Source organism: Anomaloglossus baeobatrachus, chromosome 6, assembly GCF_048569485.1.
Source record: "Anomaloglossus baeobatrachus isolate aAnoBae1 chromosome 6, aAnoBae1.hap1, whole genome shotgun sequence".
Lineage (NCBI taxonomy): Eukaryota > Metazoa > Chordata > Amphibia > Anura > Aromobatidae > Anomaloglossus > Anomaloglossus baeobatrachus.
In genome coordinates this window covers 176,301,677-176,329,341 of record NC_134358.1, presented here as the reverse complement: position 1 = coordinate 176,329,341, position 27,665 = coordinate 176,301,677, and the positions used below count along the sequence as shown (strand labels likewise).

The 27,665-nt window shown below is 40.8% G+C and overlaps 1 protein-coding gene across 2 annotated transcripts in view; it reads left to right on the top strand.

The window, feature by feature from the left end:
* The window catches only part of LAMA1 (laminin subunit alpha 1), a 306,682-nt gene that overhangs the window by 211,760 nt on the left and 67,257 nt on the right, over positions 1-27,665 (top strand). For both annotated transcript variants that reach the window (XM_075314522.1, XM_075314523.1), the window contains exons 30-41: positions 1,055-1,176; positions 1,537-1,623; positions 2,274-2,467; positions 4,248-4,390; positions 8,512-8,610; positions 9,430-9,541; positions 14,368-14,530; positions 18,643-18,853; positions 19,531-19,647; positions 19,770-19,933; positions 20,777-20,915; positions 27,213-27,315. In XM_075314522.1, the coding sequence (XP_075170637.1) occupies positions 1,055-1,176; positions 1,537-1,623; positions 2,274-2,467; positions 4,248-4,390; positions 8,512-8,610; positions 9,430-9,541; positions 14,368-14,530; positions 18,643-18,853; positions 19,531-19,647; positions 19,770-19,933; positions 20,777-20,915; positions 27,213-27,315 (1,654 nt within the window). The remainder of the gene's footprint in view (positions 1-1,054; positions 1,177-1,536; positions 1,624-2,273; positions 2,468-4,247; positions 4,391-8,511; positions 8,611-9,429; positions 9,542-14,367; positions 14,531-18,642; positions 18,854-19,530; positions 19,648-19,769; positions 19,934-20,776; positions 20,916-27,212; positions 27,316-27,665) is intronic.

Below are 27,665 nucleotides of genomic sequence, written 5' to 3'. Positions count from 1 at the left end.
CACTGGCCACAAGAGGGATCCCTAAACCGGAACCCAGTCCAAATGTGTTCACAACAGAATGCTGTCCTAAAATGGTGGCCACTACCCAGCATGCCTAGGTATCTCCCATAATGCACTAGGCCATCTTAAAGATACAATAGTAAATACTGCAGACAGATACTAATTGATGGTGCTGTAACAACATTTAACATCAGCATTTATGTGTGGCAATTATGAACTTTACTGCTGCTTTTAAACCTGAATGGGCAGAACATTCGCTGCCACTGCATTCAAAGTTTAGCTAATCAATAAAGTGGGGGTGCGAATGCACTGCTCATTCTTGGACTCTACATTCATTGAGACACTCACACTGAAGGAAATATTAAATGATTCATTTTTTATTGTTTAATTGAAAACATCTATGTAAATGTTGTATGAACCTAGAAGGGCAAACACAAAGGTTTAATAATCATTAATTCTGCTAGGTAAACAAACATTAATCTCAGCTTTTTGTACGGGCTCTTTCACACGTTTCCATGGCTGGCACTAATACCTATGATCGTCTATGGGGCTGTTCACATGTCTGATTTCTTTCCTCGGACCTAGTAGTCCTCACAAGAGCATGGAGAATTGTCAAATATTAATCCAAGTATTAGATCAAAACCGCCAATGCATGTCTATGGGTGCGTGAAACAGCTGACAGCCCTTAGATGCCATCTCTGTACTAGGACTAGGAGAAGTTGGACAAATGTACATAATTTTTTGTTGTTTTCTTTTTTTTTTTTCATCCAAGTTTTGACCAAACTCTGATGGTAAAAACCGACACTGACTAGGCTCTGGTGAAACTTTGATAAAAAAACCAATGATGAAAATCTGACCTTTTTTTTGTGTACGAGAAATATGTGTGGGAGCCTGAAAATGTTGTAAAAATAGTTAAAAAGATAATTCAGATTTGATACATTTTTTAGCCCGTCGGGTATAGTTATATTCAGTAAGTTCCAGCTTTTCATTGAATGACATATTTCCCTTTTTGTTACATTCTCACGGTTATGTCATGTTCAATCCCACTTTGCAGGGTTGCAGAGACCATACTGCTGGACATCATTGCCATATTTGTGCCCCCGGCTATTATGGAAAAGTGACTGGGTCCATCTCAGATTGCTCACTGTGTGCCTGCCCTAGAGGCAACTTGAAGAGGTAAGATAGGCGACTCCTGTATAACAGGGTCTAATGTCTGTCTAGTATCATGTTACATTTATGTCACGGAATCATTTCTTCTTGTTTTATTTCTACTAAATTTGTGAATTTATGATTCAGAATATATAAAATTATATTGAAAGGTATGAAGTGATTTCTTAGTGTTATGTCTTATCCATTATTTTATATTGAGTTGAGATAATATACACCTTGACTTCCACCAAAAACTGTCTCTGATGTTAGCAATAATTGAGGTTTCCAACTTTACTGCCAACAGTTCTACCCGCCAACTACTAGATAAACTCTGCCATGTTTGACTTTCTGTACATCTGGTGCCATGTTTTTTTGTTTTTCTTACAGTTTTAGTCCAACGTGTGTACTTGAAGGAATCAATGATTTTCGTTGCGATGCCTGTCTGCCCGGATACGAGGGAAAACATTGCAATCAGTATGTATCATCGTATCTAAGTCCTACAATATTAGTTTGTCATATGTACAAAAATAATAATCTTAGGCTTAGCTGTAATAAAACTAATTGCGGAGTCTCAACTGCTATCCAAAAATGGCAAAAGGTTGTCATAACTATAGAGTTGTGATACCACCGGATGAAGATAACATATGCAATCAAAACGCATTGTGGCCAGTTAGAGGGTTTAATAAAAAGCTTTGTTTCTTATCCTTGGACTAAATCATTTTGTTCCCCAGTGCTCCATCTGGCCGTCATTATTAGTGATGAGCGAGCATCCCTACATATCATCTACACTAGCCGACAGTAAGGTCCTGCACAGGCACACTTTGATCTGCCCTGCTCAGGGCAGATCAAAGTATTGTAGTGCGCAGGACCTCACTGTTGGCTAGTGTAGATGATGTAGAACGTGTCATCCACACTAACTTCATAAGAAGGACAAAGATGGCTGAATACGGAGGCGCGGGACTCGAAGAACGGAGACGCACATCTGACCCATCTGCTCCCGTTAAATAAGTATTATAAACATCCGGTGACAGGTTCCCTTTAAAGGAATGGAGAGGCCCTTTAATCATAAGGACATAAGATGGTGATTTGGTTCATTAACTTGGTCTTTGTCTTGTTACTCTTAGGTGTTCCCTCGGTTACTTTGGCAATCCCATGGAGCCTGATGGCAGCTGCCAGTTATGCGACTGCAATCCAACTGGTTCATTGAATAATGATTGTGATAGAATAAGTGGCCAATGTTCCTGTAAGCTGGGGGTTACTGGACGACTTTGTGATACATGTGAAGTTAGACACATTCTTATGGAGCAACAGTGCATTTGTAAGTGTGCTCTTTCCAATAGTATAACATTTCATTTTATAAAATGGTAGACCAAAATTGTTTAATGGTTTCTATTTTTTGTTGGAACTCTAAAAGAATACATGACCAGAATCAGATATATGAGCAGATATACATAGCCCGGTTGATACCATACTTCTGCTTCAAAAAACAAAGCAGATGTAGGTGACATTTATCAAGCTAAATGTGCTAGAATGTTGTCACTAGTTGGGCAAAAACATTTTTAACTTAAGCCATATCTATTACCCTTTAAATACTTGTCCGACTTTGGTTGTAGCTTTGTGGAAAGGGGTGGGTTAGCTGAAAAGACAGAAAAAACTTGGGCACACGAACAAGAAAAAGTGGAGGAATGTTGTCATGAGAATTATGGGAATTTTTTTTTACTTATAACCAAATTGTGAATACAGAAGGAGCAACGTTTCGGCTCTCAGGAGCCTTTAACAAGAAATATCTGGATATATTAGTGAAAATAAATTATGGTTACAAAAATTCACTATATTTGATATGAAGATAACAAATAAAAAACAAAAGTATAGACAAAAACAGTTTCTGAGAACATTGAAAAGCTGGTTCAAGAGGCTCGAGCATCTATAATGTTGTAGGATACATAACACACACTAATTCTATTAGCGAGAGGGACAAACCTAATACATGAATGCACATAAATGAGCTTAGGGAGATCAGATATGGAGCCTGTGAAGGTGTACATATTACCAGACTGAACAGGTACAAATTAGTATATCACAGAAGCACATGAAATAATATACATTTCATCAAAGTCTGTAGTCTGATATAGTTACTTGTCATTAACATTATCGTACTAGCATACTTCATTTAGGAATCACAGGTATAAGCTTGTCATATACATCCTATGGATAGTAGGCGAGAAAAAAATCACACACTCACATAGCAGTCACATGATATATGGAAAACCAATCGGATTTCACTTTTCCAATATTTTTGGATGAAAATCAGTGAAATTCTTTTTTCTACAAAAGTGATAGTGTTCCCTTATTGTGTGTATGGTAGCCAGATCTGTCTAGTCCTCACTCCAGGTATACCAAGAACTCCATGTTACATTGATTTGGTAGTGGAAACACTGGTACAGTCATTTCTCCTAAGTGTCCTAGAAGCCGTTTTTCAGTTCAACAATGCAAAGCTTGTTACCCATGTTACTATGGACAGCTTTGGCCTAAATGTGGTACCATTTTCTGTAGCATCTCTGCCGTTGTCTCCCATCAAGCACATTTGGGACATCAGTGGTTGGCAAATGCATAGGAAGCTGCCAACAGCAGATTTTGATGATTTTTGTGCTAAAGTGTATTCAACCTGGCAGAATATTCCTCAGATAGTCATTGATAACCTTACTGATAGTAAGTGCATGTATTTCTGCTCATCGTGCTCATACCAGATCCCGAGTAAATCGAGACGCTTTGAAAAATTTGTTACCTTTTTTGTATAATTTGCATATCATGACTTGTCCTTCTTGGTGTTGCAATTTCAATGCAATGTTGAGCAGCGTACAAAGCTACAAATGATTGGTTACTATGGGTCACAGCTCTACTTTTCCTTTATACCAGTTTTGATGTATTTTTCCAGGTAACAAAGGACAAATACAAATCTGCTCATTTCATGGGAGAATGATTAGATATCACATGTAACACCAGCCATGTTGTGGTTGTAAATGACCGGAGGTGTGACAGCACGTTCTCTGGATGTTGCTATGTTTTCCTTAGAGCTCACTTTGCACTGTTTCCCATAGCCTGCGATAATGACTGCACAGGACCACTACTAGATGATCTGGACGACCTGCACCAGGTTATTTTTACACTAAACTTAACTGGAATCGTTGTAGTGCCACACGGATTCATGTCAGATATGGAAAATAGGACAACATATCTCAAGGTACAAATTGCCGTCCTGTTTAAATCCTTTTTTTCATGTGAATAACTGAATAATCAACTTGAGAATTTATAAAGGTTATTTTTTTATGTTTTGTATAGCACAGACACTAGAATGCCACAATAGTATTAAAACAGAGGGGCATTTGGATCATTGAATTTTATTATAGGCCAATTAACCACCATGGCCCAATTTTTTCTCGTATCATAAAATTCCTTTAAAAGGCATCTGTAACCTACTTTTTGCTTCCCCTTCGGAGAGCTGAATGATTAAGTAATAGAGACCCTCATTCCAGCACTGTATCACTTACTTTTGCTCATATTTTTAATGAAATCACTGCCTTATCTGTTGCAGACCTAGCAGTTCTCTAAGTGATGAGCTCTGTATAACCCAACACATGTGACTGTTGGGCACTGTCCATAGGCAGAAAACTGCCAACCAGTGGTGTGGGCGGGATTTATCAGTTCTCTTCTTATTTTTAACAGAACTACACTAAACAGAACAGCAAATGATACACCCCTGGAATCTGGATCTTTGTCTCTACATTATGTTGCTCTCAGATTAGGAGGCAAAAAACTGATGCCGTATTCCCCTTTAAAGTCTTTATTAGTGGGAAAATCCCATAACAGAGCACTATTTACAAAAATCACATTTTCGAAGGCCACTATTTAATTTCAGCCTACATTGGAGGAAGAATTCAAAAGTTTCAGTCTGACGCTCTCATGCCAAATTAAAGGATGTGTGTAACTATAGCTGTACTTAAAGGATTTGTCAACCTATATATGTATAATAAATATTTTTGCAAGTTGTCGGTACTGGATATGTAAAAATAATTTAAAGCAGTAATCATGTGAGAAGGTATGCCTTTCTCCATAACATGCCATTAAGCTGAAATGTTCAAGGGAACAATAGATAACTTTTACCATAGTTAATAATCTTTATGTTTTATATAACGCCAACATTCCTCAGTAACACTGTCCCAATCGGGGCTCACAATCTAAATTCCCTATTATGTTTTGTTTTTGGAGTGTGGGAGGAAATTGGGGAACCCGGAGGAAACTCACGCAAACACGGGGAGAACATACAAACTCCTGGCAGATGTTGTCCTTGGAGGGATTTGAACTGAGGAACCCAGCTCTGCAAGACTGCAGTGCTAACCACTGAATCACCACACAGTGCTAACCAATGAGTCACCATGACGCCCTAGATAATGTGTTTTAGTTTGAGCATCTCTTTAAACCAGTAGAGCCCAACCTTTCTTACCTTGAGAATCACATGCAGCTCTTACAGATGGTTGTGAATTACTTTCATCTGTACCCTTTTCATTCATACCATAGTAGCACCAAGAACCCCACTGTCGTGATATATTAAAAGCCAAAGCTTCCACACAGAAAGCCACCAAATCCCTAAGCCCCACTCCCTTATAGGCCGTATACTTACAGGGCTCACACTTTACCTCCAAGCACTCCTCCAAATGGCAGTATCATCCTTTCTTGAGTTCACCATATTTATCCTCCCATACTGATCAGTATACATGACCTCTTCTTCATAGTTGTTTGCTATACTTGATGTCTATGTACTACGTTGGCAGACGACTGTAAGCCATACAACATGGGCCCACAAGCCACAAAACATGGGCCCGCGAGCCACACACCATGGGCCCGCGAGCCACACAACATGGGCCACGAGCCACACAACATGGGCCCACAAGCCACAAAACATGGGCCCGCGAGCCACACAACATGGACCCGCAAGACACACAACATGGGCCCGCGAGCCACACATCATGGGCGCACAAGCCACACAACATGGGTCAGCGAGACACACATCATGGACTTGCAAGCCACACAACATGGGTCCACGAGCATTACTTACAGCAAAGATGGGATGCAGTGTGTACATCGCCCAGGCCAAAAACTAATACTCTACCAGAATACAGCTAAACCCCCACTAACTAGAGGCATCACAGGTGCTGGAGGAGCAAATCACACACACACTTCCAAAAAATGGAGGGAGCGATTGCTGGATGATAAAATTGCACACTGATTGCTTGCAAAGAGCGCTGTTCACACATGCAGATGCACAGTCATAAGCCCGCAGCCTACACAGCGCTCTATGCAAGCCATCAGTGGGCAGTTTTATCATCTAGCAATCGCCCCCTCCATTCCATGGAAGTGTGTGTGTGATTTGATCCTCCAGCACCTGTGATGCCTCCACTTAGTGGGGGTTTAGCTGTATCCTGGTAGAGTACTAGTTTTTGGCCTGGGCGATGTACACACTGCAGCCCATCTTTTCTGTAAGTAATACTTAATTTGTGGAGGATATTTATTCCTCTTTTTGTTGCTTTTTTATATAACTTGTGCCCACGAGCCACACAACATGGGCCCGCAGGCTACACGACATGGTCCCACGAGCTACGCAACATGGACCCGCAAGCCACACAACATGGGCCCGCGAGCCATAGGTTGGGGAACTCTGCTTTAAAACAATACAATACAATACAATTGTTTTTTTTAATAGAAATGTCTTTGCTTCATTTTGTTTCTCAGTTTTTGTTCTCTAATGTTGTACACATAGAGGCATAATAGAAAGTTATCATTTGTGGTCAATTTGTATTTTCTCTAAATCACAGAAATATTGATATTCTCCTCAATCACTTTGTCAAGAAATGTAATTAAACCCCATAGATGTTCCGAGGACGATGATGTGCAGATGGAACTAACTATCAGAAATTTAATTTGTGATATTTATGATGGGAAAGTCGCTGCTTAAATTGGATTTACAAAAAGGAAGCAGTTAAGAGCTCTGTATGCTACATTTTAATCAAGTTTTGTTTCTGAGAGTAGACGCTCTAGAACTGCCAAAGGCTACGAGGAAATATCATTTTAATATATACAGTGATTTGCTTTTGGATAAAGTAGCATTGAAACTCTCAACAGGGGAATAGAAATGTAGGAAGAATAATACCCAAATATGCTCATGAGATAGTAAAAATGTATCTAAAAGCTTCCTATTACAATATACACTGACTTATATAAGCTCTGTGATTTCTTATGCATACCTTAAGGCTAGAGTTCCACACCGAAACAGGATCGCTAAGCTGAAAGCTATATTGGAGAAATCCAAGTTGTATTTTTAAAGCAGAAATTCAAGACTGACACTGATATTTCTGCCAGAGATGAGCTGTGTGTCTGCAGCGGATTCACGATAAGCCCCTGTGTCATCCAGTGGAGCCAATCCTTTTCTGTGCAGAATCTGTGGAAACTAGTAGCATGCTACCTATATTTGTGGCGGATATTTTTCAGCGGTGTAACTAAAAACTCAAATGGACTTTTTTTGTTGTGTATGAAAACATTGCAATTACCGCATTTTAATTCTGTGGGATGTGAATTGTCATCAGATTTATGTGAGTTTATTGAAATCTGGGCTATGATTGGTACTTGTGCTCATAGTGAACTTCTGATTCATACATTTAAAGGGAACCAACCAGTAGGATTTTTCCATATAAAGTAAAGGCAGTGCCATACTGGCACTAGCATGGTGATTAAAATCATACATTCACTTTTCAGATAGGATCTTTCATTGCAGAAAAAAACGTTCATAAAGCCCAGAAATGGGTATATTCTTTGATTCGTGTGTGCAGCAGGGCGAACCATGTTGAGTCAACAGTGGAAATGGCAGCACAGCGAGATATTTGAATAAAGAAAAGGGGTAAGCTAGGAGGACGCCGGAGGAGGAATATACACAGAGGACCAGACTCACCATGGTTCACCCCGCTGCATATGCCAATTAAAGAATGCACCAATATCTGGACCTTTATCAACGTTTTGTTCTGCAATCAAAGATCCAGTCTGAACAGTGAAGGTATGATTTTAATCACCACACTAAGGCTAGTATGGGACTGCCTATACTTTATATGGGAAAATCCTGTTAGTTGGTTCCCTTTAATACCAGAAGCATTGTCACACTGACGCTGATAGACGGGATAGTCAGTGAACGGACTTTGTAGTGCCACAAAATGTATTTTATACCATCTACAGTGTGTAAAGCATTATACATATTTTTTTATAAGTCTTTAAATTTGATTTGCAACTACCGGTAATTGCTTTATTTTTTTTCCAAAGAAATCAGTTCACGCAAACCCAGTAACTACCAAGACCATGGACAAAACTTCAGAACAACTTTCCAAAGTATTTAAAGACACAGACAGGCTGCATATGAGAGTGAGTACGGTAACTGCTGTCTCTACAAACACTTACTTCCAAATGTCATTGAAATGCATTTTATTAGTTATCATTTGCTGGCATTTCACTGTTGTAAAACACAAAGCCTAAAACACAGATGTCATCTATGACATAATATAGTCATTACATTGCTATTCAACTGGACCACTCAAAATGCCGGAGCCTGTTATATGGTGGCACTAGAGAGAAATCATGCAGAATTTCTTTTCGTTTAATATACAACACAGGTCAAAAAAGGAAGGTTTTTTTTATTTGTTTTAGAAACCTTTTAATGTATTTTTTTCTTCGCAATAAAGCACTGTATAGCGATGCAAAACTTCACTAAACTTATCTTACGAATTAATCTCCATCACTCTTCCCACTGTTGGTTAGCTGTGTTCTTTTTTTTCAGCCCTGGAGTGGTACTTCAAAGGTAAATCAAAGGTCCCTGTCACTAGTAATATACTCACTCTTGTGACCGCAATGTATGACTAGCCAGAAGTTATGTGACAAGCTCTCAATGCAACTGTATGAGAGCCAGAATGAGGCTTTCATAGACTTGTGTTGAAGAGAGACCTCCGGCTCACTTCATCCATGAAACACTGGAGCAGCCGGCAGGTCACAAACTTCTGAAAACCGACAGGAGTCTTGTGGATGAGAGAAGATGAGTATAAGAATAGGGCCAGGGAACTTCTACAGGGTGATGCTCCTCTTCCCCTGTGTCTGAAGGTCTAGTACAGTAATTATATTGTTTTAGGACAAGTTGAAATTTAGGTAAATGTTCTGAACAGTGATTATTTATATTTTTCTTTTTCAAAGATGACACAGGTAGTAGCACACGGATACAATGTGCAGAATTCCACACTCAGCAGTCTGAACAAGAGCAAAGAGCTGATAGGATTTATTGACGCAATGCAAACAACTGTTAAAGGTATGTAATAGAATGTTATATGGTTAGCTGCAACTTATATAATGTGTGTGTGTATATGTGTGTGTGTGTGTGTGTGTGTATGTGTGTGTGTGTGTGTGTGTGTGTGTGCGTGTGTGTGTGAAGCTATTAGGATTCTTAAAGTCAACATACCTAAAAATGCTCCACTGGAAATATATCAGTCTTCTTCTATTTCCTTTTGGCCAATTTTTCCATTTTATTATTTTTTTTTTTTATTTCAGCCTCCTTTGTAAAAAAAACTGCAAGAAATACAACCCCTTGTAGTTAATTCACTTATTGATGAAATACATATATAACACTTAAAAGTGTTTCTACGTGGTTGATTTTATTGATTAATAAATTTAACCATTTCATGACCTTGGGTGATTGAGGTGTTCATGTTCAGAGTGAAATTCCAACTTTTGGAAAGCAGTATTTTAAATACAAATTTTATATTTACTATTTCTAAATGTTCCAATACACATTCGACTAATGTTGGATGAACCCACCGATATCGACGAGTTCAGACAACAGTCTACTGTGTATATGAGTGCCAGATGACTGGTTGTTGGGAAAGATGTTTAATGGGCATATCTAATTTCGGACTGTTCTCATCATTCAGCTGACAGCCATCTCAGCACACTTTCCAATATAAGGGAGCACTCCTGTGTTTTTTATGAGAGAGCAATGATCAGCTGAAAGCCATCTAATGTGTATGGCCACCTTTAGTCAACTTCTTAATTAATAATAATAATAATAATAATAATAGCGCCATTTATTCCATGGCACTTTACAAGTGAGATACTCCAATAGCCAGTGCCCCAGTACCCCTGAGGTTGCCAGCAGCATGGTGAAACAATTTGTGAAAAGTCATTGATAGCTTATTTTAATTTGTTCACAGGAGTTCATTAAAAAATGCTTAATAGTGTCCAGAAACCTGCTGCTACTTCCAGCCTATATCTGTTCTTTATTAATACAATGAAAATTGATAACTTTTTAAGAACAGATTATAATTGTAATGGATATAAATAAATAAATACAAAAAAAACTTTGAGAATCTTGTTAAGCTCAAATGTTGAAACAAAAGTAAAGTTTTTCAATTAATTTAATGAAGATAAGATAAAACAAGATGTCATGTTGGCAATAACTGAGATCTTTACCTATTCTAACCAATCTATCTTGATTTCCTTTAATAAAACTTTTAAGCTTTTATAGAAACCATCTCTGATAAGATCATGTCTGTATCTTCAATCCACCCAGCCTACCCTGTATATCCTCCAAGAGAAACTATTCAGTATTTATAAAAGGATGAATTAGTTTTCTTATTTCTAGAACATTGTAATACACTAGAATAAATGTTTTCCACTTACAAAGAATCGCTTTGTTAACTTGTCTTTGTTATTTTCCGCTTCTAGTTTTCCTATTGCAAGGAAAGAATTTAACTGGTTCAATATCAACTAATGATGGGCGAGCAGTACAATGCTCGAGAGCTTGGTACTCGAGTTTAGCAGGTCAGACGCTTGAACGGGCTCAACTCAAGTAACAAGTATACATCCAACCATAAACAGAGCAGTACCTTGGGGTGGGAGGGCGGAACATTTATTTATTTATTTTTTTAACACACTACATTCGGGAGTAAATACATATCGTAGGCGGACAACCAGACATAGTAGACTATATTTGGTTGTCCGCCTCCAGTAAGCGTATACTGCCAAAAATGGTGCACAACAGAGCATATGGTTACTCCTTCTGCACCATTATAGTCAATGGCCTCGTTTGCAAATACGTCTGAAACCCATTTTGCAGGGGGCTTGGACGGAAGCCCTGATGGGACCACTGAGTGGGGTGAGGAACTCAGTGTGAAAGCATCCTTAGGTTATTCCATCTGGAATGATTATCCAGGTCTTCTATGTTATCTCTCATTGTGTGGTATAGTTTAGTGAAAACCCTTATTTTTCCCTTCAATGACATCACTGTGTTCTCAACGTTGGATGTACACTGCTCTGACTCTAACAGCCAGTCGGCATATTGTTTAACTCTTGCAATATAGCAAGTAAGGATTGTACTGCGGCGGTCAAAGTGTCCTTCACATCAGAGGTCGGGTGGGTGGCACCTTCACTGGCCAGTTCCTGATAATTGAGTATTTGGCTATGCATTTGATTTGTCTGACTGAGATTCATGACTTTCTCCATTTGTGTTTGGTCCTCTCTCTGCATGTCCAGTGCCATCTTTGGTGGTGTTTGTGGCATGCTCTCCCGAACACTCACAGTTCTGTTATTCTTTCCCACTCTCCTCAGTAGGTACTGCTCCATACAGTAGTACCAGGGAGTCTTCATAGTGTGCTTCAGTCTTTGCATTTGTTGGTTTTAGCTGGAGACTCACGAGAGCTATGTTCCCTGCGTCCTTACATGACACCACCAGAACTGCACACCCGACACTCATTTCATAGTGTTGTGGGGTAATATGGGATTCGTTTTCCTCATAGTAAAACCGTAAATGATTCCACATTTGGGTCTTACAGAATGTACAATAATCGGTGTGTAGAGTCAGGGAGGTGGTAACGTCTGTCTCTTTCCTTCTCTGTCTCTTTCACCGTCTCCCTGTCTCTGTCTGTCTCTTTTCTTGTCTGTCTCTATCTCTCTGTTTCTTTCTCCATCTGTCTCTTTCTAGGTCTGTCTCTTTCCCAGGTCTGTCTCTTTCCACGTCTGTCTCCCCGTCTCTTTGTCTGTGTCTTTTCCTGTCAGTCTCTTTCCCTGTCTGCCTGTCTGTCTGTCTCTTTCCTTGTCTGTCTCTATTTCTCTGTCTCTTTCCCCGTCTGTCTCTATCAAGGTCTGTGTCTTTCCCCATCTATCTTTGTCTGTCTCTCTGGCTGTCTCCTCCTTCCCTGTCTGCCTGTCTCTGTCCCTGTCTGCATGTCTGTCTGTCTCTTTCCCCATCTGTCTCTTTCCCCATCTGTCTCTTTCCCCATCTGTCTCTTTCCTCATCTGTCTCTTTCCCCATCTGTCTCTTTCCAGGTCTGTCTTTTTCCAGGTCTGTCTCTTTTCAGGTCTGTCTCTGTCTGTCTCTTTCCCTGTCTGTCTCTATCTCTCTGTCTCTTTCCCTGTCTATCTCTGTCTGTGTCTCTCTCTGTCTCTCTCTGTCTGTCTCTCTGTATGTATCTCTATCCGTCTCCCCACTGACATCTTATTACCTCACATATAAGCTTCTTATACTATGAATGTCTTTTGTTCCTATAGAAACCAATCACAGCTCCTACTAATATACTAATAACCTGTAGTTCCAGGCTCCATTTACTTTAATGGAGGCATGTTTTTTGGAGAGTAACTGTAAAGCGCTGGGTTAAATTTTCCTGTCAAAACATAGTCTACAACGTTCCCTGGGTCACATGAGGTGTTTGTGCAAAATTTCGTGATTGTAAGTGCGACGGTGCAGATACACTTTTCGTTTCACTTTTTCCCCATTATGTAGATAGGGCCAAAATTGATTGGTAAATTGGAACGTGCGGGGTTAAAATTTCGCCTCACAACATAACCTTTGATGCTCTCGGGGTCCAGACGTGTGAGTGTTCAAAATTTTGTGGCTGTAGCTGCGACGGTGCAGATGCCAATCCCGGACATACATACATATATACATACACATATATGGAATAAATGGCGCTATAATAATAAATAATAATAATAATAATAATACACACATTCAGCTTTATATATTAGATATACAGGGTGGTCTAAAAGTAGGTAGACTATATATGTTATGGGTTATGAAGGGGGGGATTTATCAAACATGGTGTAAAGTGAAACTGACTCAGTTGCCCTTAGCAACCAATCAGATTCCACTTTTAATTCTTTACAGACTCGTTGGAAAATGAAAGGTGGAATCTGTTTGGTTGCTAAGGGCAACTGAGTCAGTTTCACAGATCCAGTTTTCACAGATAAATCTCCCCCAAAATTGTTTCTTTTCAGATAATTCAGATAACCCATAATGGCAAATAATTTATATACAGATCAAAGAAAATGGGTTTTAAAAGGTTATTGGAAATCTCAAAATGCTGAAACCGTTAGAGCAAATTGTGTTGAAACATTTGGTACTCAAGCCGCAACGAGTCAAACCATTTACCGCATTCATGACAAATTCAATGCCACTGGCTCAATCCTTAATGCTCCAAAAACTGGTTGACCCAAAACAGCCTGTACAGAAAATAATAAACAACTTGTTACTGAAACATTTGTTCAGAGTCCAAAAAAGTCCAGCAGAAGAGTCTGTTATGTTATGCTTGTGTTAGCAAATATAATGTTATATATAAATCAAGGTAAATGTTGTCTTCTGTCCACCTAATTTTGGACCACCCTGTATATATATATATAGATATATATAGATATATAATTTTTTTTTTGCTATTAGTACAGATACATGAGGAACACATTATGTACGTTTTCACTTATAGCAGTGATCTAAAAGACATGCAGAGAAGACACACATAGCATCTCCTCTGCATGTCTCTGAGCCCCTGTACAGGGAATCTGTGCTCTGTGTGTAGCATTTTGTGTGACAGAAAACTGAGAATTTCACTTCCATGTCAGAGTACTGGACTAGGCTGACAGTATGAAAACCTCTTCAGATATCACAGCATGTGGGAGCACAAAGTGTTGTCAAACTCAGCATGAAAAGTAACAGGTTTTTGGCACCGACACTGTACCAATAGCCATCATTTTATATGGGGCGGCCAAAATGGCTATGTTCACCATATATCAAAGGAAATGTTATGTTGTATATGATATGATAACAATACATAAATACAATTTTCTTTTATTCTTTTGGATTTTTTTCAGTTCTTATCGAAGTAGCAAAACGTTTGAATGAGACATTAGGCAGCGAAGTCCACCTATCTGATCGGGCACTGCGGGAATATCAGCAAGATGTTTCTTCTAAGCTTGAATCAATGAGCATCAATAGCTTCAGTGATCATTACCAAAATGCTACCAAAAGACTTAAGTAAGTATTCCTACATGTATTCACTATTTGGTCACAAAAAATACACAATTATCCCAATCAGGCTAAAAAAATCAGCTTTGAAAAGTTTTGAGTATGTTTGTGTTTAGCCCTGCTTTATAGAAGAATCCTCAGAGACTGATTTAAGGAAAATAGTTTTGTCACAAAATGTCTTTTATTGGAAAATACATTATAATAAACTTGTCCTCACTGATTGTTTACAGCTGGATTGTGCCAGCCAGGTTAGAGGCCTCAGTAAACAGTTTACGTTTTTAAAGGGAATCTGTCAGGTGCAATATGCACCCAGGACCACAAGCAGTTCTGGGTGCGTATTGCCAATCCCTGCCTAATCGTCACTGTATCTAGTAGCATAGATAAAGAGATTTTTAGCAAAAGTATTTCTAAAGATTCTTTATAATATGCTAACTTCCAGGCATGTGCACTACAGTGGTTACGGAAAATATTCAGACAACTTTAAATTTTTCACTCTTTGTTTCATTGCAGCCATTTGGTAAATTCAAAAACGTTTTTTTTTTCTCATTGATGTACACTCTGCACCTCATCTTGACAGAAAAAAAACCAGAAATGTAGAAATTTTTACAAATGTATTAAACAAGAAAAACTGAAATATCACATGGTCATAAGTATTCAGACCCTTTGCTCAGTATTGAGTAGAAGAACCCTTTTGACCTAGTACAGCCATAAGTCTTGTTGGGAATGATGCAACAAGTTTTCACAACTGGAGTTGGGGATCCTCTGCCATTCTTCCTTGAAGATCCTCTCCATTTTCAGGTCTTTCCAGCCATTGTACAGCCATTTTCAGGTCTCTCCAGAGATGCTCAATTGGGTTTAGGTCAGGGCTCTGGCTGGGCCAGTCAATAATGGTCACAGAGTTGTTCTGAAGCAACTCCTTTGTTATTTTAGCTGTGTGCTTAGGGTCATTGTCTTGTTGGAAGGTGAACCTTCTGCCAAGCCAGGTTCAGAACACTCTGGAAGAGGATTTCATCCAGGATATCTCAGTACTTGGCTGCATTCATCTTTCCTTCAATTGCAACCAGTCATCCTGTCTCTGCAGCTGAAAAACACTGCCATAGCATGATGCTGCCACCACCATGTTTCACTGTTGGGATTGTACTGGGCAGGTGATGAGCAGTGCCTGGTTTTCTCCACACATACCGCTTAGAATTATTACCAAAAAGTTGGTCTCATCAGACCAGTGAATCTTATTTCTCATAGTCTGTGAGTCCTTCATGTGTTTTTTTTTGCAAACCCTATGTAGGCTTTCATATATCTTGCACTGAAGAGAGGCTTCTGTCTGGCCACTCTGCCATGAATGCCCAACTGGTGGAGGGCTGCAGTGATAGTTGACTTTGTGGGACTTTCTCCCATCTCCCTACTGCATCTGTGGAGCTCAGCCACACTGATCTTGGGGTTGTTCTTTCCCTCTCTCACCAAGGCTCTTCTCCCATGCTTGCTCTGTTTGGCTGGATGGGCAGATCTAGGAAGAGTTCTGGTGGTCCCAAACATCTTCCATTTAAGGATTATGGAGGCCACTGTGCTCTTAGGAACCTTGAGTACTGCAGAAATTCTCTTGTAACCTTGGCCAGATCTGTGCCTTGTCACAATTCTGTCTCTGAGCTCATTGGGCTGTTCCTTTAACCTCATGATTCTCATTTGGTCTGACATGCACTCTGAGCTGTGAGGTCTTATATAGACAGGTGTGTGTCTTTCCAAATCAAGTCTTATCAGTTTAATTAAACACAGCTGGACTCCAATGGAGGAGTAGAACCATCTCAAGGAGGATCCCAGGGAAATGGACAGCATGTGACTTAAATATGAGTGTCTGAGCAAAGGGTCTGAATAATTATGACCATGTGATATGTCAGATTTTCTTGTTTAATAAATTTGCAGAGTGTACATTAATGAGACAAAAAAATGAGCTTTTTTTGAATTTACCAAATGGCTGCAATGAAATAAAGAGCGAAAAATTTAAAGGGTTCTGAATACTTTCCGTACCCACTGTACATCAGTTTGAAGCCAGGACGCATACACCCAGCTTCATAGTACTGAGCACTCAGCTGAAATCCAGTGTTGGGCGCGGTAGAAGCAGAAAGCGGGGAGATCGACCATGCCTCTGATGCTATGCATTCATTAGTATGTTAGCACGCCCACATGGGGCGTGCTTATATGCTAAGGAGGCTGACTAGCCAAGAGAAGTAACTCTCTTGCGACTCATCGCTGGCCTCATTAGCGTATCATAAAGGATCTTTAGAAATACATTTTCTAAAATTCTCTTTATGTCTTCTACTAGATATAGGGATGGTTAGGCAGGAATTAGCAATATGCACCCAGAACTGCTTGTGGTTCTGGGTGCACATTGCACCTGACAGGTTTCCTTTAAACACTCTGAAGGGTCGTCCGGATGGCAATCAAAACTCATCTATCATCAGAATGGTTCTCCTTTATGTTAACATTTGTAAGTCTTTTACAAACTTGACAGGAATGCGGTTTTAAATGGCCATTGTTGATTATAGGTCATCCATATATTATTTAGAAAAAACCCTCACCCCCAACTATATATAAAACTAAGGTGCAGCTCAGCCTTTTTCAGTCTATTATCTTGAATTTTCTGGGCTGTAATTTCAAACACAGCCATACTCATATAGACATTGTTGTGCTGTAGTAAAGGCAAAACTGATGAGTGAGATTCCCAGGGATCAGATCATGGATCATAAATAAATGAGCCATCAATTAAAACCACATAAAACACGAATTTTGAACAAGTTCTTCAGCACTAAACCCAGTAATCTCATTTAGTTTATTTTTTTATCAATCTCTCTCAACTAAACTCTTAACTTTAACTTCCTTTTCGTCTTACAATCATACTTTTAGATTTAAATGAATCTGCCAAGTCTTATATTATGCAGTGGTGTAACTTGATGCTCGTGGACCCCAAAGCAAAATATCCAGCCTTGCTCTTAACTATCATGGTTCTTTAACAGTATTGCTTTGTCTCAAATAAATGAGAAAGAACTTTTACTCCACACCCTCCTCCCACCCACTGGGCTCCAGGCTCCAGATATAACTGTAATTCCTGAACCCACAATAGTTATGCCCCCGGGGCCTTGGGGACTGTTGCCCCAAGATGCTTGATGGGTTTTTCTTGCGTACAGTTAAAAGATAGCAAAATAGTTGATCACTTTTTTTATAACTAAGGTGCTGGTCACTTAAGCTGGGTTCACACATAGCGTCAGCGACAATGACGTCGCTGTTACGTCACCATTGTCTGTGACGCAACAGCGACCTTGTATGTCGCGGTTATGATCGCTGCTTAGCTGTCAAACACAGCGACGCAGCAGCAATCATAACGTCGCTACATGTGCAGAGAGCAGGGAGCCGCGCACACTGCTTAGCGCTGGCTCCCTGCTCTCCTAGCTACAGAACACATTGGGTTAATTACCCGATGTGTACTGCAGCTACATGTGCAGAGAGCAGGGAGCCACGCACACTGCCTAGCGCTGGCTCCCTGCTCTCTAGCTACAGTACACATCGGGTTAATTACCCGATGTGTACTGCAGCTACATGTGCAGAGAGCAGGGAGCCGCGCACACTGCTTAGCGCTGGCTCCCTGCACTCCTAGCTACAGTACACATCGGGTTAATTAACCTGATGTGTACTGCAGCTACATGTGCAGAGAGCAGGGAGCCGGCACTGGCAGCGTGAGAGCGGCGGAGGCTGGTAACGAAGGTAAATATCGGGTAACCACCTTGGTTACCCGATGTTTACCCTGGTTACAGCTTACCGCAGCTGCCAGATGCCGGCTCCTGCTCTCTGCTCGCTTCATTTCGTCGCTCTCTCGCTTGAACACACAGCGATCTGTACGTCACAGCGGGAGAGCAACAATATAAAAATGAACCAGGGCTGTGTGTAACGAGCAGCAATCTCACAGCAGGGGCCAGATCGCTGCTCAGTGTCACACACAGCGAGATCGCTAATGAGGTCACTGCTGCGTCACAAAAACCGTGACTCAGCAGCGATCTCAGCTGTGTGTGAAGCACCCCTTACTATGGATTAATTAGATTATTTTTTCACTTGTTTTATTTTATCTCTAACAGAGACTGTGAAGATGTATTGTTCAAAGTCCAGAATGAGTATGAGAAGCCACATAAGGACTTGCTGAAATTGAAGAGAAGTCTCGAGAACACACTAGAACAACACAATAAAACATTACTTGCAGCTAAATACTTTATCCAAGAATCTGCTTCAAACACCAATCATACTAAGAACCTGCTGATTCCCATCCAGAATAATCTCAATAATGTTAATGTAAGTTAGTTAATTTAAAATTTTGTTCTCACTCAATTAAAGGGGTATTCTCAAGTTGTATCTTGAGCAGCTCACAGCTCTTCAGTTTCTTTACTTCCTGGTCGCTAATGGTGTAGGTGCTCCTTCTTGAATGACCGTTCTAATCCAAAATCTTCATCTTGTAATTACACATTAATGGTATGTTGTTATTACACATTAATGGTATGTTGTTATTACACATTAATGGACTGTAAGTGCTTGTTCTGTGTCTACAGTGTTATCAATATAAATGCATTTAGAAATAATAGTGCATTTGAGAAATAACATGGCTCAGAAAGTGAGAGCCATGATTATGAGAACTACTCTGGAGGTTGGTGATTTTACAGGATTCATTACAACATCTTGGTCAGGAGGGAGGGGAAGAGATAGTGATCAGCTAATTGCTGCATAGATATCATTGGTGTGAGCAGAATGGTATGCTAGGAGTTGCCTCCTTTCCTGGAGTGTAACTATTATACAAACTCAGCCAGGCTCTGGTAGTTGAGCTTCTTGAGAACAAGCTGTACACTATGTAAGATAAAAGCTCTCTCAGTAGGAGAATAACAGCGAATAGAAAAAGCAAGTCAATTGCAAACTTTCTTGTTTTAATGAGAGTATCCCTTTAGGAATAAATGTGATTGTGTGATGTCCATCTCTAGGTAAAAAAGCACATTATCGAGGAGAACAAGAATCGTTCTGTGATGTTGATTGAAGAAGGGCTTGGTCTGGTTGATGAAGCAGTTCTTCTTGCAGAAGACACCATAAATACAACAACAGTATGTATCACATTAGCATCCATTAGAGTTATATTTTAATGTCAAATCATATATGTCCAACTATGTGTTTTGTTGCAATTATTTATGTAAACTATGCATCCTGGTATGTGTGTTTTTTTCAGGTTTTGGAGATACATCAGGAAGAGTTAATAATGTGGAATACCAAGCTGAGACACCATGTAGATGAACTTGTAATGCAGATGTCCAAAAGAGGTGCCCTTGATTTAGTCTATCAAGCTGAAGACCATGCAACTGGTTTACAAAGCAAAGCTGATTCTCTAAACAGGTATTTCTATATATGGATTGATAGAAGCGAGAAAACAAAACTGTGCAAGATATGTGAGCTTTGTTCCTGGCTCTACATAGTACTCTATAAATCAGGGAGCCTAAGATGATTGTACATTATTAAAAATGCGCAAAGCAATTGAGGAAAGGAACTATGAAAGGCTTTACCACGGGCGCTAGATGTGTAATTGCCACAATCTGCAAAAAAACACTTGAAGAGTACAAAGCATAAATCACTAGAATGAAGGACAGCAAGTCAGTGCACAGTGAGAAAAGGAACAATGAGTATTCTGCGGTATGTAATATAGCAGCATGTTGTTGCTTTATAATTAAAATGCAATAAGTAAAATAACATTTACAATATAAGAATATGTGTAAGTAGAATCTAATATTAATAGTTTTCACTATGATGTAAAAGACATCTGAAAGGATTTACAGAGAAGTTGTCTTGAGCACCCTTATAAATAAGGTTTGATAGACACAGATATCAGTGGTACCATTAGATTAAAACAATGCCCTTATGTTAGTATAATATCTTATATTGATTAACAACATTGTTCTTAGTTTGGCATATAAAATACGGTAAAACAATTAAAGAAAAAATAATCTAGAAATAAATTATGGAATAACTGAAAGCATCCTAGAATGGACAGAATTTGACTGTTTATTAATAAGTGAACGTCAGGTCCATATTGAGAAACACAACAACACCGACCTCTCTTCAATAATAATGGTGAGGTGGAAGTAAATGCAATAATTGTTAGATAAGTAAAATGGTAGAAAATGTTACAATCAGTGTTGAACATTATAATTCTCCTATTTATACCAAATCTCTATGTTCTAGCTCTCTTTCAGATGTGAGAAATAACTCTCTAAATGCCACAAATGCTGTGCAAGCTCATTCAGGTATCAAAAGTATGATTGAAAAGGCTGATGCAGTGGCGGAGCAGGCCAACTCCATAACCACTGAGGGTCTCCCCATGGTAAGTAGTACATAAGAATTAGGCGCTTTTCACACCTGCGATTTGCAATTTTGGTCCTCTATTCCTGTGTTAATAACTTAGAATTGTATTTAGCACATAAAAGTTGTAAATGGTCCCAGATGTACTCCATTATAGCCAATGGTTTCCTTTTGGTTTCCATTATGGTATCTATCATTTTGCTGCAAACCAGTCAATCCCCATTAAATTGGATTCCTCAGGTGCCACTTACTCTTGTTATATTCTGGATCCACCCCCCACATGAAATTTGTTTCTTAAGCTGGAGTCATGTACCGCCCCGAGGCTCGGCCGGCTGCCGAGCCGCTCGGATCCATGCTCGTCGGTGGGTGGCTCGAGCTCTCCACTGACCCAGGGGTCACGTCGCTCTGAAAGGGAGTTGGCACTACACGTAGGGACTTCGGTGGGGAGATCCACGGCCGGAGCTGCAGTGGTTTGTAGGAGATTTAAGTTGGTGACGCCACCCACAGGTTGTGATGAATGGATGGACACCACCGCTGCCGTTGACTAGGCTCCCAGGGATGGTGTTGTGCAGCTTGGGGTTGACCCCCTCCGTGGGTAGGGGAATGATGGCCCTGGGGGCCCGAGGGAGGTGCTGAGGCGAGGGGACGGATGCGTGCTGGGGTGTCTGTGCGGTGCGCGGCCCGAAGGCACTGTTGTACTCACTATGAAAAAACATGCTGAAGTCTCTGGTAAACCAAACAAGATGGTGAATGGTGCCCGCAGCCGGCTGCAATTTCCCCTTAACAGGTTGGTGGTTTCCGCCTTTCTCCTGCACCTCTCTTGTGTGAAAGTTATGACTCTTATGCCTAAGCAATGGTAGTCTGCTCCCCGGCTTGGTATGTGCTCTTTGCACGCAGACGCTGGCCCCTCGGGTCTCTATGCCTGGGCGATGGCGTTACCCTAATGGTTGGGCTGTTGTCTTCAGTTGGGTCTTAGGTGAGATAGGTCCTAAAGTCCAGTCCTCAATCAGTTGATTCGACTTAGTCTAGTTGTTTCTGGGCCTCGTATTGGGTCTGAGTACCCCTCTTGGTGCTCCCGTTTCCAATCGGTTCCCCGGTTTGGTATCGGCGGGCCACCGCCCGTCCCCGGTCCCTATGGTTCCACCGGCTGTAATCCCAGCTCCTGCAGGTGGCCACCACCATCTGCCTCTTTGCCAGAGGTGACTGGACTCCAACCCAGACACCTGGTGTAGACTTTGGCAGGCCTGAGCACAGGTCTGCCCTTGAACTTGACTCCACTTCACTCCACTGTCAAAGCTCAACTCTAACTAACTGTTTTCCCACCTCCGGGCCTGTGAACTCCTCAGTGGGCGTAGCCAACCGCCTGGCTCTGCCCCCTTGATGTGAACATCAAACCCGGAGGGTGGTGACAAAAGTTTGTAGCTTGGCTGCTCTCACCTTACTAAGGGAGGTGGGTGTGTGTGCGTGGGACTACCTGGGACGTGACCAGTCCAGGGCGTCACAGTCACACTTGTGTATGAGGATCGCCGACTCTCCTTGTAGGAGCAGGTCAGCTTCATGTATTTATATGCAGCTTACCCGCTCCTGTCAGTAGAACCGGTGGCCTTTCCAGGCGATGCGATCCTCTCGCGAGTCACACACAAGTATGACTCCAGCCTTAGAAAAGGAACAGAAATAGAACAGCAAAATGCACATGAGAACAGAGCTTTATAGGGGAAGACATGCAGCAAATAATATAAAATCCTGAAACTGTTCACCATTGTGATATGTTTTGCCATGCCGCAGTTGTATTTTGATGATTAGAATAAAATAGCAAACTCCTCTATTGTGTCCAGCAAAAAAATGCTGGACAGACATCTGAGTGACCCAGGAAAAATCTATAAACACAAAAAATTGTAAAGGATCATGATGGATCATAATGGATCCATTTTATTTATCATGGCTCCTGAGAAAACAGAAATCATTATGCTACAAGGAAAGTGCCTTATAGCCAAATTTTTTGACCATGCCCTTTTATCGAGCATAATTTTATAGTAGGCCCCCTATTTAGGACACCCTGTTTAGAGCTGAAATATTATTATTGTCCACATTGAAAACCACTATCTTCTTTAGAAAACAAGACACCATTGTAGTTCTGTGGTCTCTTTATAGTGCTTTGCTTTGTGGTACTGTGATAATAATAAAGGATTTCCTAGCAAGCGGGCCATGGTAGGATGAGCTTTCCTCCAAGGCACTTGCAGTATAAACTCCTGATATCATAGCTGAAATGATGCTTTTATATTTATATTAACCTATTTTACATACCCAGAAAAAAATTCAGAAGAATATCACAATCAAATATTAGACTGACACTGAGAAGTAAAAACAAAGGGCAGTCATTTAAAGGGGCACTGTCACAACAGTATGACTGTTCAAACCAAGCTCAGGCACTCGGTACATCATGGCAGAGCCAATCATTTAAATACACCTTCCTATCTGCTTGCTAAATCTATCTCTGCCTCTGTATGGCTCTATGATGCCATAGCTGTCAATCAAAGAAGAGGGGATGGTGTATTTAAATGATTGGCCCTGCCCTGATGCACCGAGAGCCTGCACTTGGTTTGAACAGTCATTCTGTGTGGACAGAGTCCCTTTAAGATGTAAATATACATCCCCCCAAAAAAATGCACATAATTGTCCAGTTTATATTGCAAAACTAAAAAGAATTCTTCTTCTCATGTCTTTTTTCTTCTGAATATATGTATGTTTGGGGACCAGAACCATGATTCGGTATCATGTTACAAAATGCAGGAAATGTCCATTTTCTTCCTGACTGACGAACACATTGTATGGTTATATTTAGAAGTCATTAAACCTGCATTTTAGATAAGTGTTTGTATCCATTTTCTCCTTTCAGTTCGAGCCAGCAGGAAGGTAATTCATCTTTTGTAAGAACAACAACCTGAATATGCCACACTTTTTGTTCTTCATTTAATTTTCCATGAAAAGAACATTTTTCTAAGCATTTAGAAACAATTGTTTATTCTTCCTTCATAGAGTTTTTTTTCTCATTGAGAAGTGTAAAGACCATTTTATGGTTGGAAAAGCTTAGTATAACCATACACTCCAAATTGTTTGATCCCCTATATATGTAGATGCATTGGCAAATTTTAATGCCATGTTGTTTTCTTATGAATTCGCTGGACTGGCATTATATCTAAGTACTATTTTAAAAATTATGTATTTGGTAATTGCAAGTAATACCAATACATGCCTGTACAAGAGTTGTATGATTAGTTCTGAAAACAGAGTAGGATACCATCAGGACAATATAGATACTCCTTTACAAAAATGAGACAGTGAACATGTATTAATGGGGTTTATTTCACTAAGGCCGGGGTAACGAGAGCATTGATTCTCTCATGCAAGAGAATCGAATCAATAGTGTAATGACATGAAGGAACCACCGGAGGTCCCGCAAAGGCTGGAGGTTGTAGTCGCGTGTCCTCCGGCTGGCCCGCTTCATGAAAAAGGGAATATGACTGTGGGGGTGGCAGTGGGATGCTGACTTTCATGTCTGTCTTCACATTCACTCCCAACAACAGAGAGACAGACTCCAGTTTATCTTTAAACCTCTTTGCTATATTCTCTTTGCACATATCTTCCATTTCTAAGGCAGGGCACCTTTTCTTCTCCAAGCATATCAGTTTCCTTGCTACTGTTACTATTCCGGGTGCCAGAGCTTTCCCTCGGCCTCCTGGTTTACTGGTCTCTCTCCCTGCGAATACGGGTGTTCTGGCCATGCTGACCTCCCTCTTCCCAGGGAACCTCAGCAACTTTCCTTCTTGCTAGTCTTCAAACAACAGAGCGACCTTCTTTCCTTCAGGACCCGCCTATCCTACACTCCATATTACTCTGGAGCCTCCTGCCTCTTTGTCTGCTTCACTACTCTCCGAACTCCTTCCTTCTTTCTCTCTCTAGTCCCCTCCCCACTTGCTAAAATTCTCCCTTCCCCCTCCTGCAAACAACTATGGGGACCCTGTGCCATCTAGTGGTGAACCACGCAAACTACACCCCAACCTACCCTTCTATCTAGCTCCTGTCACCACCTTACAGACATTCTTTTCAAACTCTGATCAGAGTGCTAGCTAAGGCTAGTTTCACACTTGCGTTGGGTGAAATCCGCTGGGTCCGTTGCTGCGTCGTTTTGATGCATCCGTTATTTTTGTGGTGTCAACGGATGCAACGGATCCGTTATTTCACAGGAATCCGTTAGCTGATTCCTGTGAAATAACGGACCCATTGCATCCGTTTGGCGTCCGTTAGGCGTCCGTCTAACGGAATGCGTCGGCTCCTTTTTTTTCCCATTTTTTTCATTCTGGGCATGCTCAGTAGAAATTAGCGGAATCCAGCGGCGGAGTCCATTGTAAAGCACTTTGCAACAGAATCCGCTACCATAGGGAGCCATTATAAATTTTAACGGAAGCAACGGAATCCGCTGCTCGGCCTCATTTTAATGCAAGCAATTAATGTTACATTCAGCGTTGCTTCCGCTCGGCGGAAGCAATGCAGCATCGGCCAGCGGAAGTAACGCAGGTACTTTTGGCACAATCTGTCATCCATGCAAATCTATGGGAAACAGCGGAATCCGTTAACGGACTCCGCTGTTTTCCAAAAGGGCGGATTGTAACGGAAGGCAAAAATGGCAAGTGTGAAAGTATCCTAAGGGTAATGTAACGTTAATTGCTTGCGTTAAAATGACGCCGAGCAGCGGATTCCGTTGCTTCCATTAAAATTTATAATGGCTCCCTATGGTAGCGGATTCCGTTGAAAAGTGCTTTACAACGGAATCCGCCGCTGAATTCCGCTAATTTCTACTGAGCATGCCCAGAATTAAAAAATGAAAAAAAAACAAAACCCGGAGCCGACGCATTCCATTAGACGGATGCCTAACGGACGCCAAACGGATGCAACGGATGCAATGGGTCCGTTATTTCACAGGAATCAGCTAACGGATTCCAGTGAAATAACGGATCCGTTGCATCCATTGAAACCACAAAAATAACGGATGCGTCAAAACGACGCAGCAACGGACCCAGCGGATTTCACCCAACGCAAGTGTGAAACTAGCCTTAGTGTGATTTAACTCTTTTGCATGAGAAAATCATTGCACACTATCAGAAGAAGGAGAACACAATTTCTCCATCTTCTCCATTCTGTGAGTCCACGGAAATCGGATGTCACCCGAGTTCAGTCCAATGATTTCCACACATCTAGGCTTTTTTCTCCATTTGTGTTTTTTTTTCTGAACATATCCGTTTGTTCAGAAGTACAGAGAAACACAGTCTGAACAAGACATTAGCCTTAATGAAGGCACTACTAAAGCGGGCTTTACACACTGCGATATCGGTCCCGATATCGCTAGTGTGGGTACCCGCCCCCATCTGTTGCGCGACACGGGCAAATCGCTGCCCGTGCCGCACAACATCGCCCAGACCCGTCACACATACTTACCTGCCCGGCGACGTCGCTGTGACCGGCGAACCGCCTCCTTTTTAAGGGGGCGGTCCGTGCGGCGTCACAGCGACGTCACTGAGCGGCCGCCCAATAGCAGCGGAGGGACGGAGCTGAGCGGGACGTAACATCCCGCCCACCTCCTTCCTTCCGCACAGCGGCCGGGAGGCAGGTAAGGAGAGCTTCCTCGTTCCTGCGGCGTCACACATAGCGATGTGTGCTGCCGCAGGAACGAGGAACAACCTCGTTACTGCTGCAGTAACGATTTTTGAGAATGGACCCCCATGTCACCGATGAGCGATTTTGCACGTTTTTGCAACGATGCAAAATCGCTCATCGATGTCACACGCAATGGCATCGCTAATGCGGCCGGATGTGCGTCACCAATTCCGTGACCCCAACGAGTTCGCATTAGCGATGTCGTAGCATGTAAAACCCCCTTTAGAGTGACTATTGCTCTGTTCCTGGAAAAGATGGTCAAGTTATATGACAAGATAGGAGATATGATCTGTAACTGGTCCAATCCCTTTTATGTTACCAGAGAGAAGTTTTGAAGAAAAAAAAAGTTTTCAGAGGAATTTGTAATAATTTGAATAGTTTGATAAAGCCTTATAGTAAAATAACACTTCTTTGTAAATTAGGAGTATTTCTGCTCTTGACAGGCCATACATAAGTTCTCAAAGTTTGCAAAAAACTAGAATAACTAAAAATGTGTAATAAGATGATTACTAATGTCCTAATGAAATGTTCTTTACAGCATCAGTGTATTTTTTTTTCCTATACAGTACTAAATTTTGATTAAAAAGGACATTTTACTTTTCTAAAGGTAACTGGACCAGTTGGATCATTGAGTTCCGCATCCGAAAATGCCTTAAATTTCAGCTCCAAACTTTTGGATGAATCAAAAAATTTAAGTCGAAATACAGAAGGTAATATGTGTACATTGAATGGAACATTAATGTCTTCATTATAGGTTGCTGCATTTGGCCAGAACCAAGAGTGGGTTCTGGAAAGGAGTATAAAAAAGTCTTGTTTGTCTCTTGCTGTTGAACAAAATACTAAATTAGACTAAAATGTACGAATGTTGTAACTTCAACAAAACTGCACATCTCCTTTATGCTGAGGGGTGGTGTTAATTGTGTTCTACAGGTTATACTGAACATATCAGCCATATACTGTATGCTTGTGCAACTATCTCATCATTTTGTTGGGCTTCCAGCTTTTTTTTCATACTAACCTAATAGTAAAAAATCAGTTGTCCGTAATTGACTGTAACCAG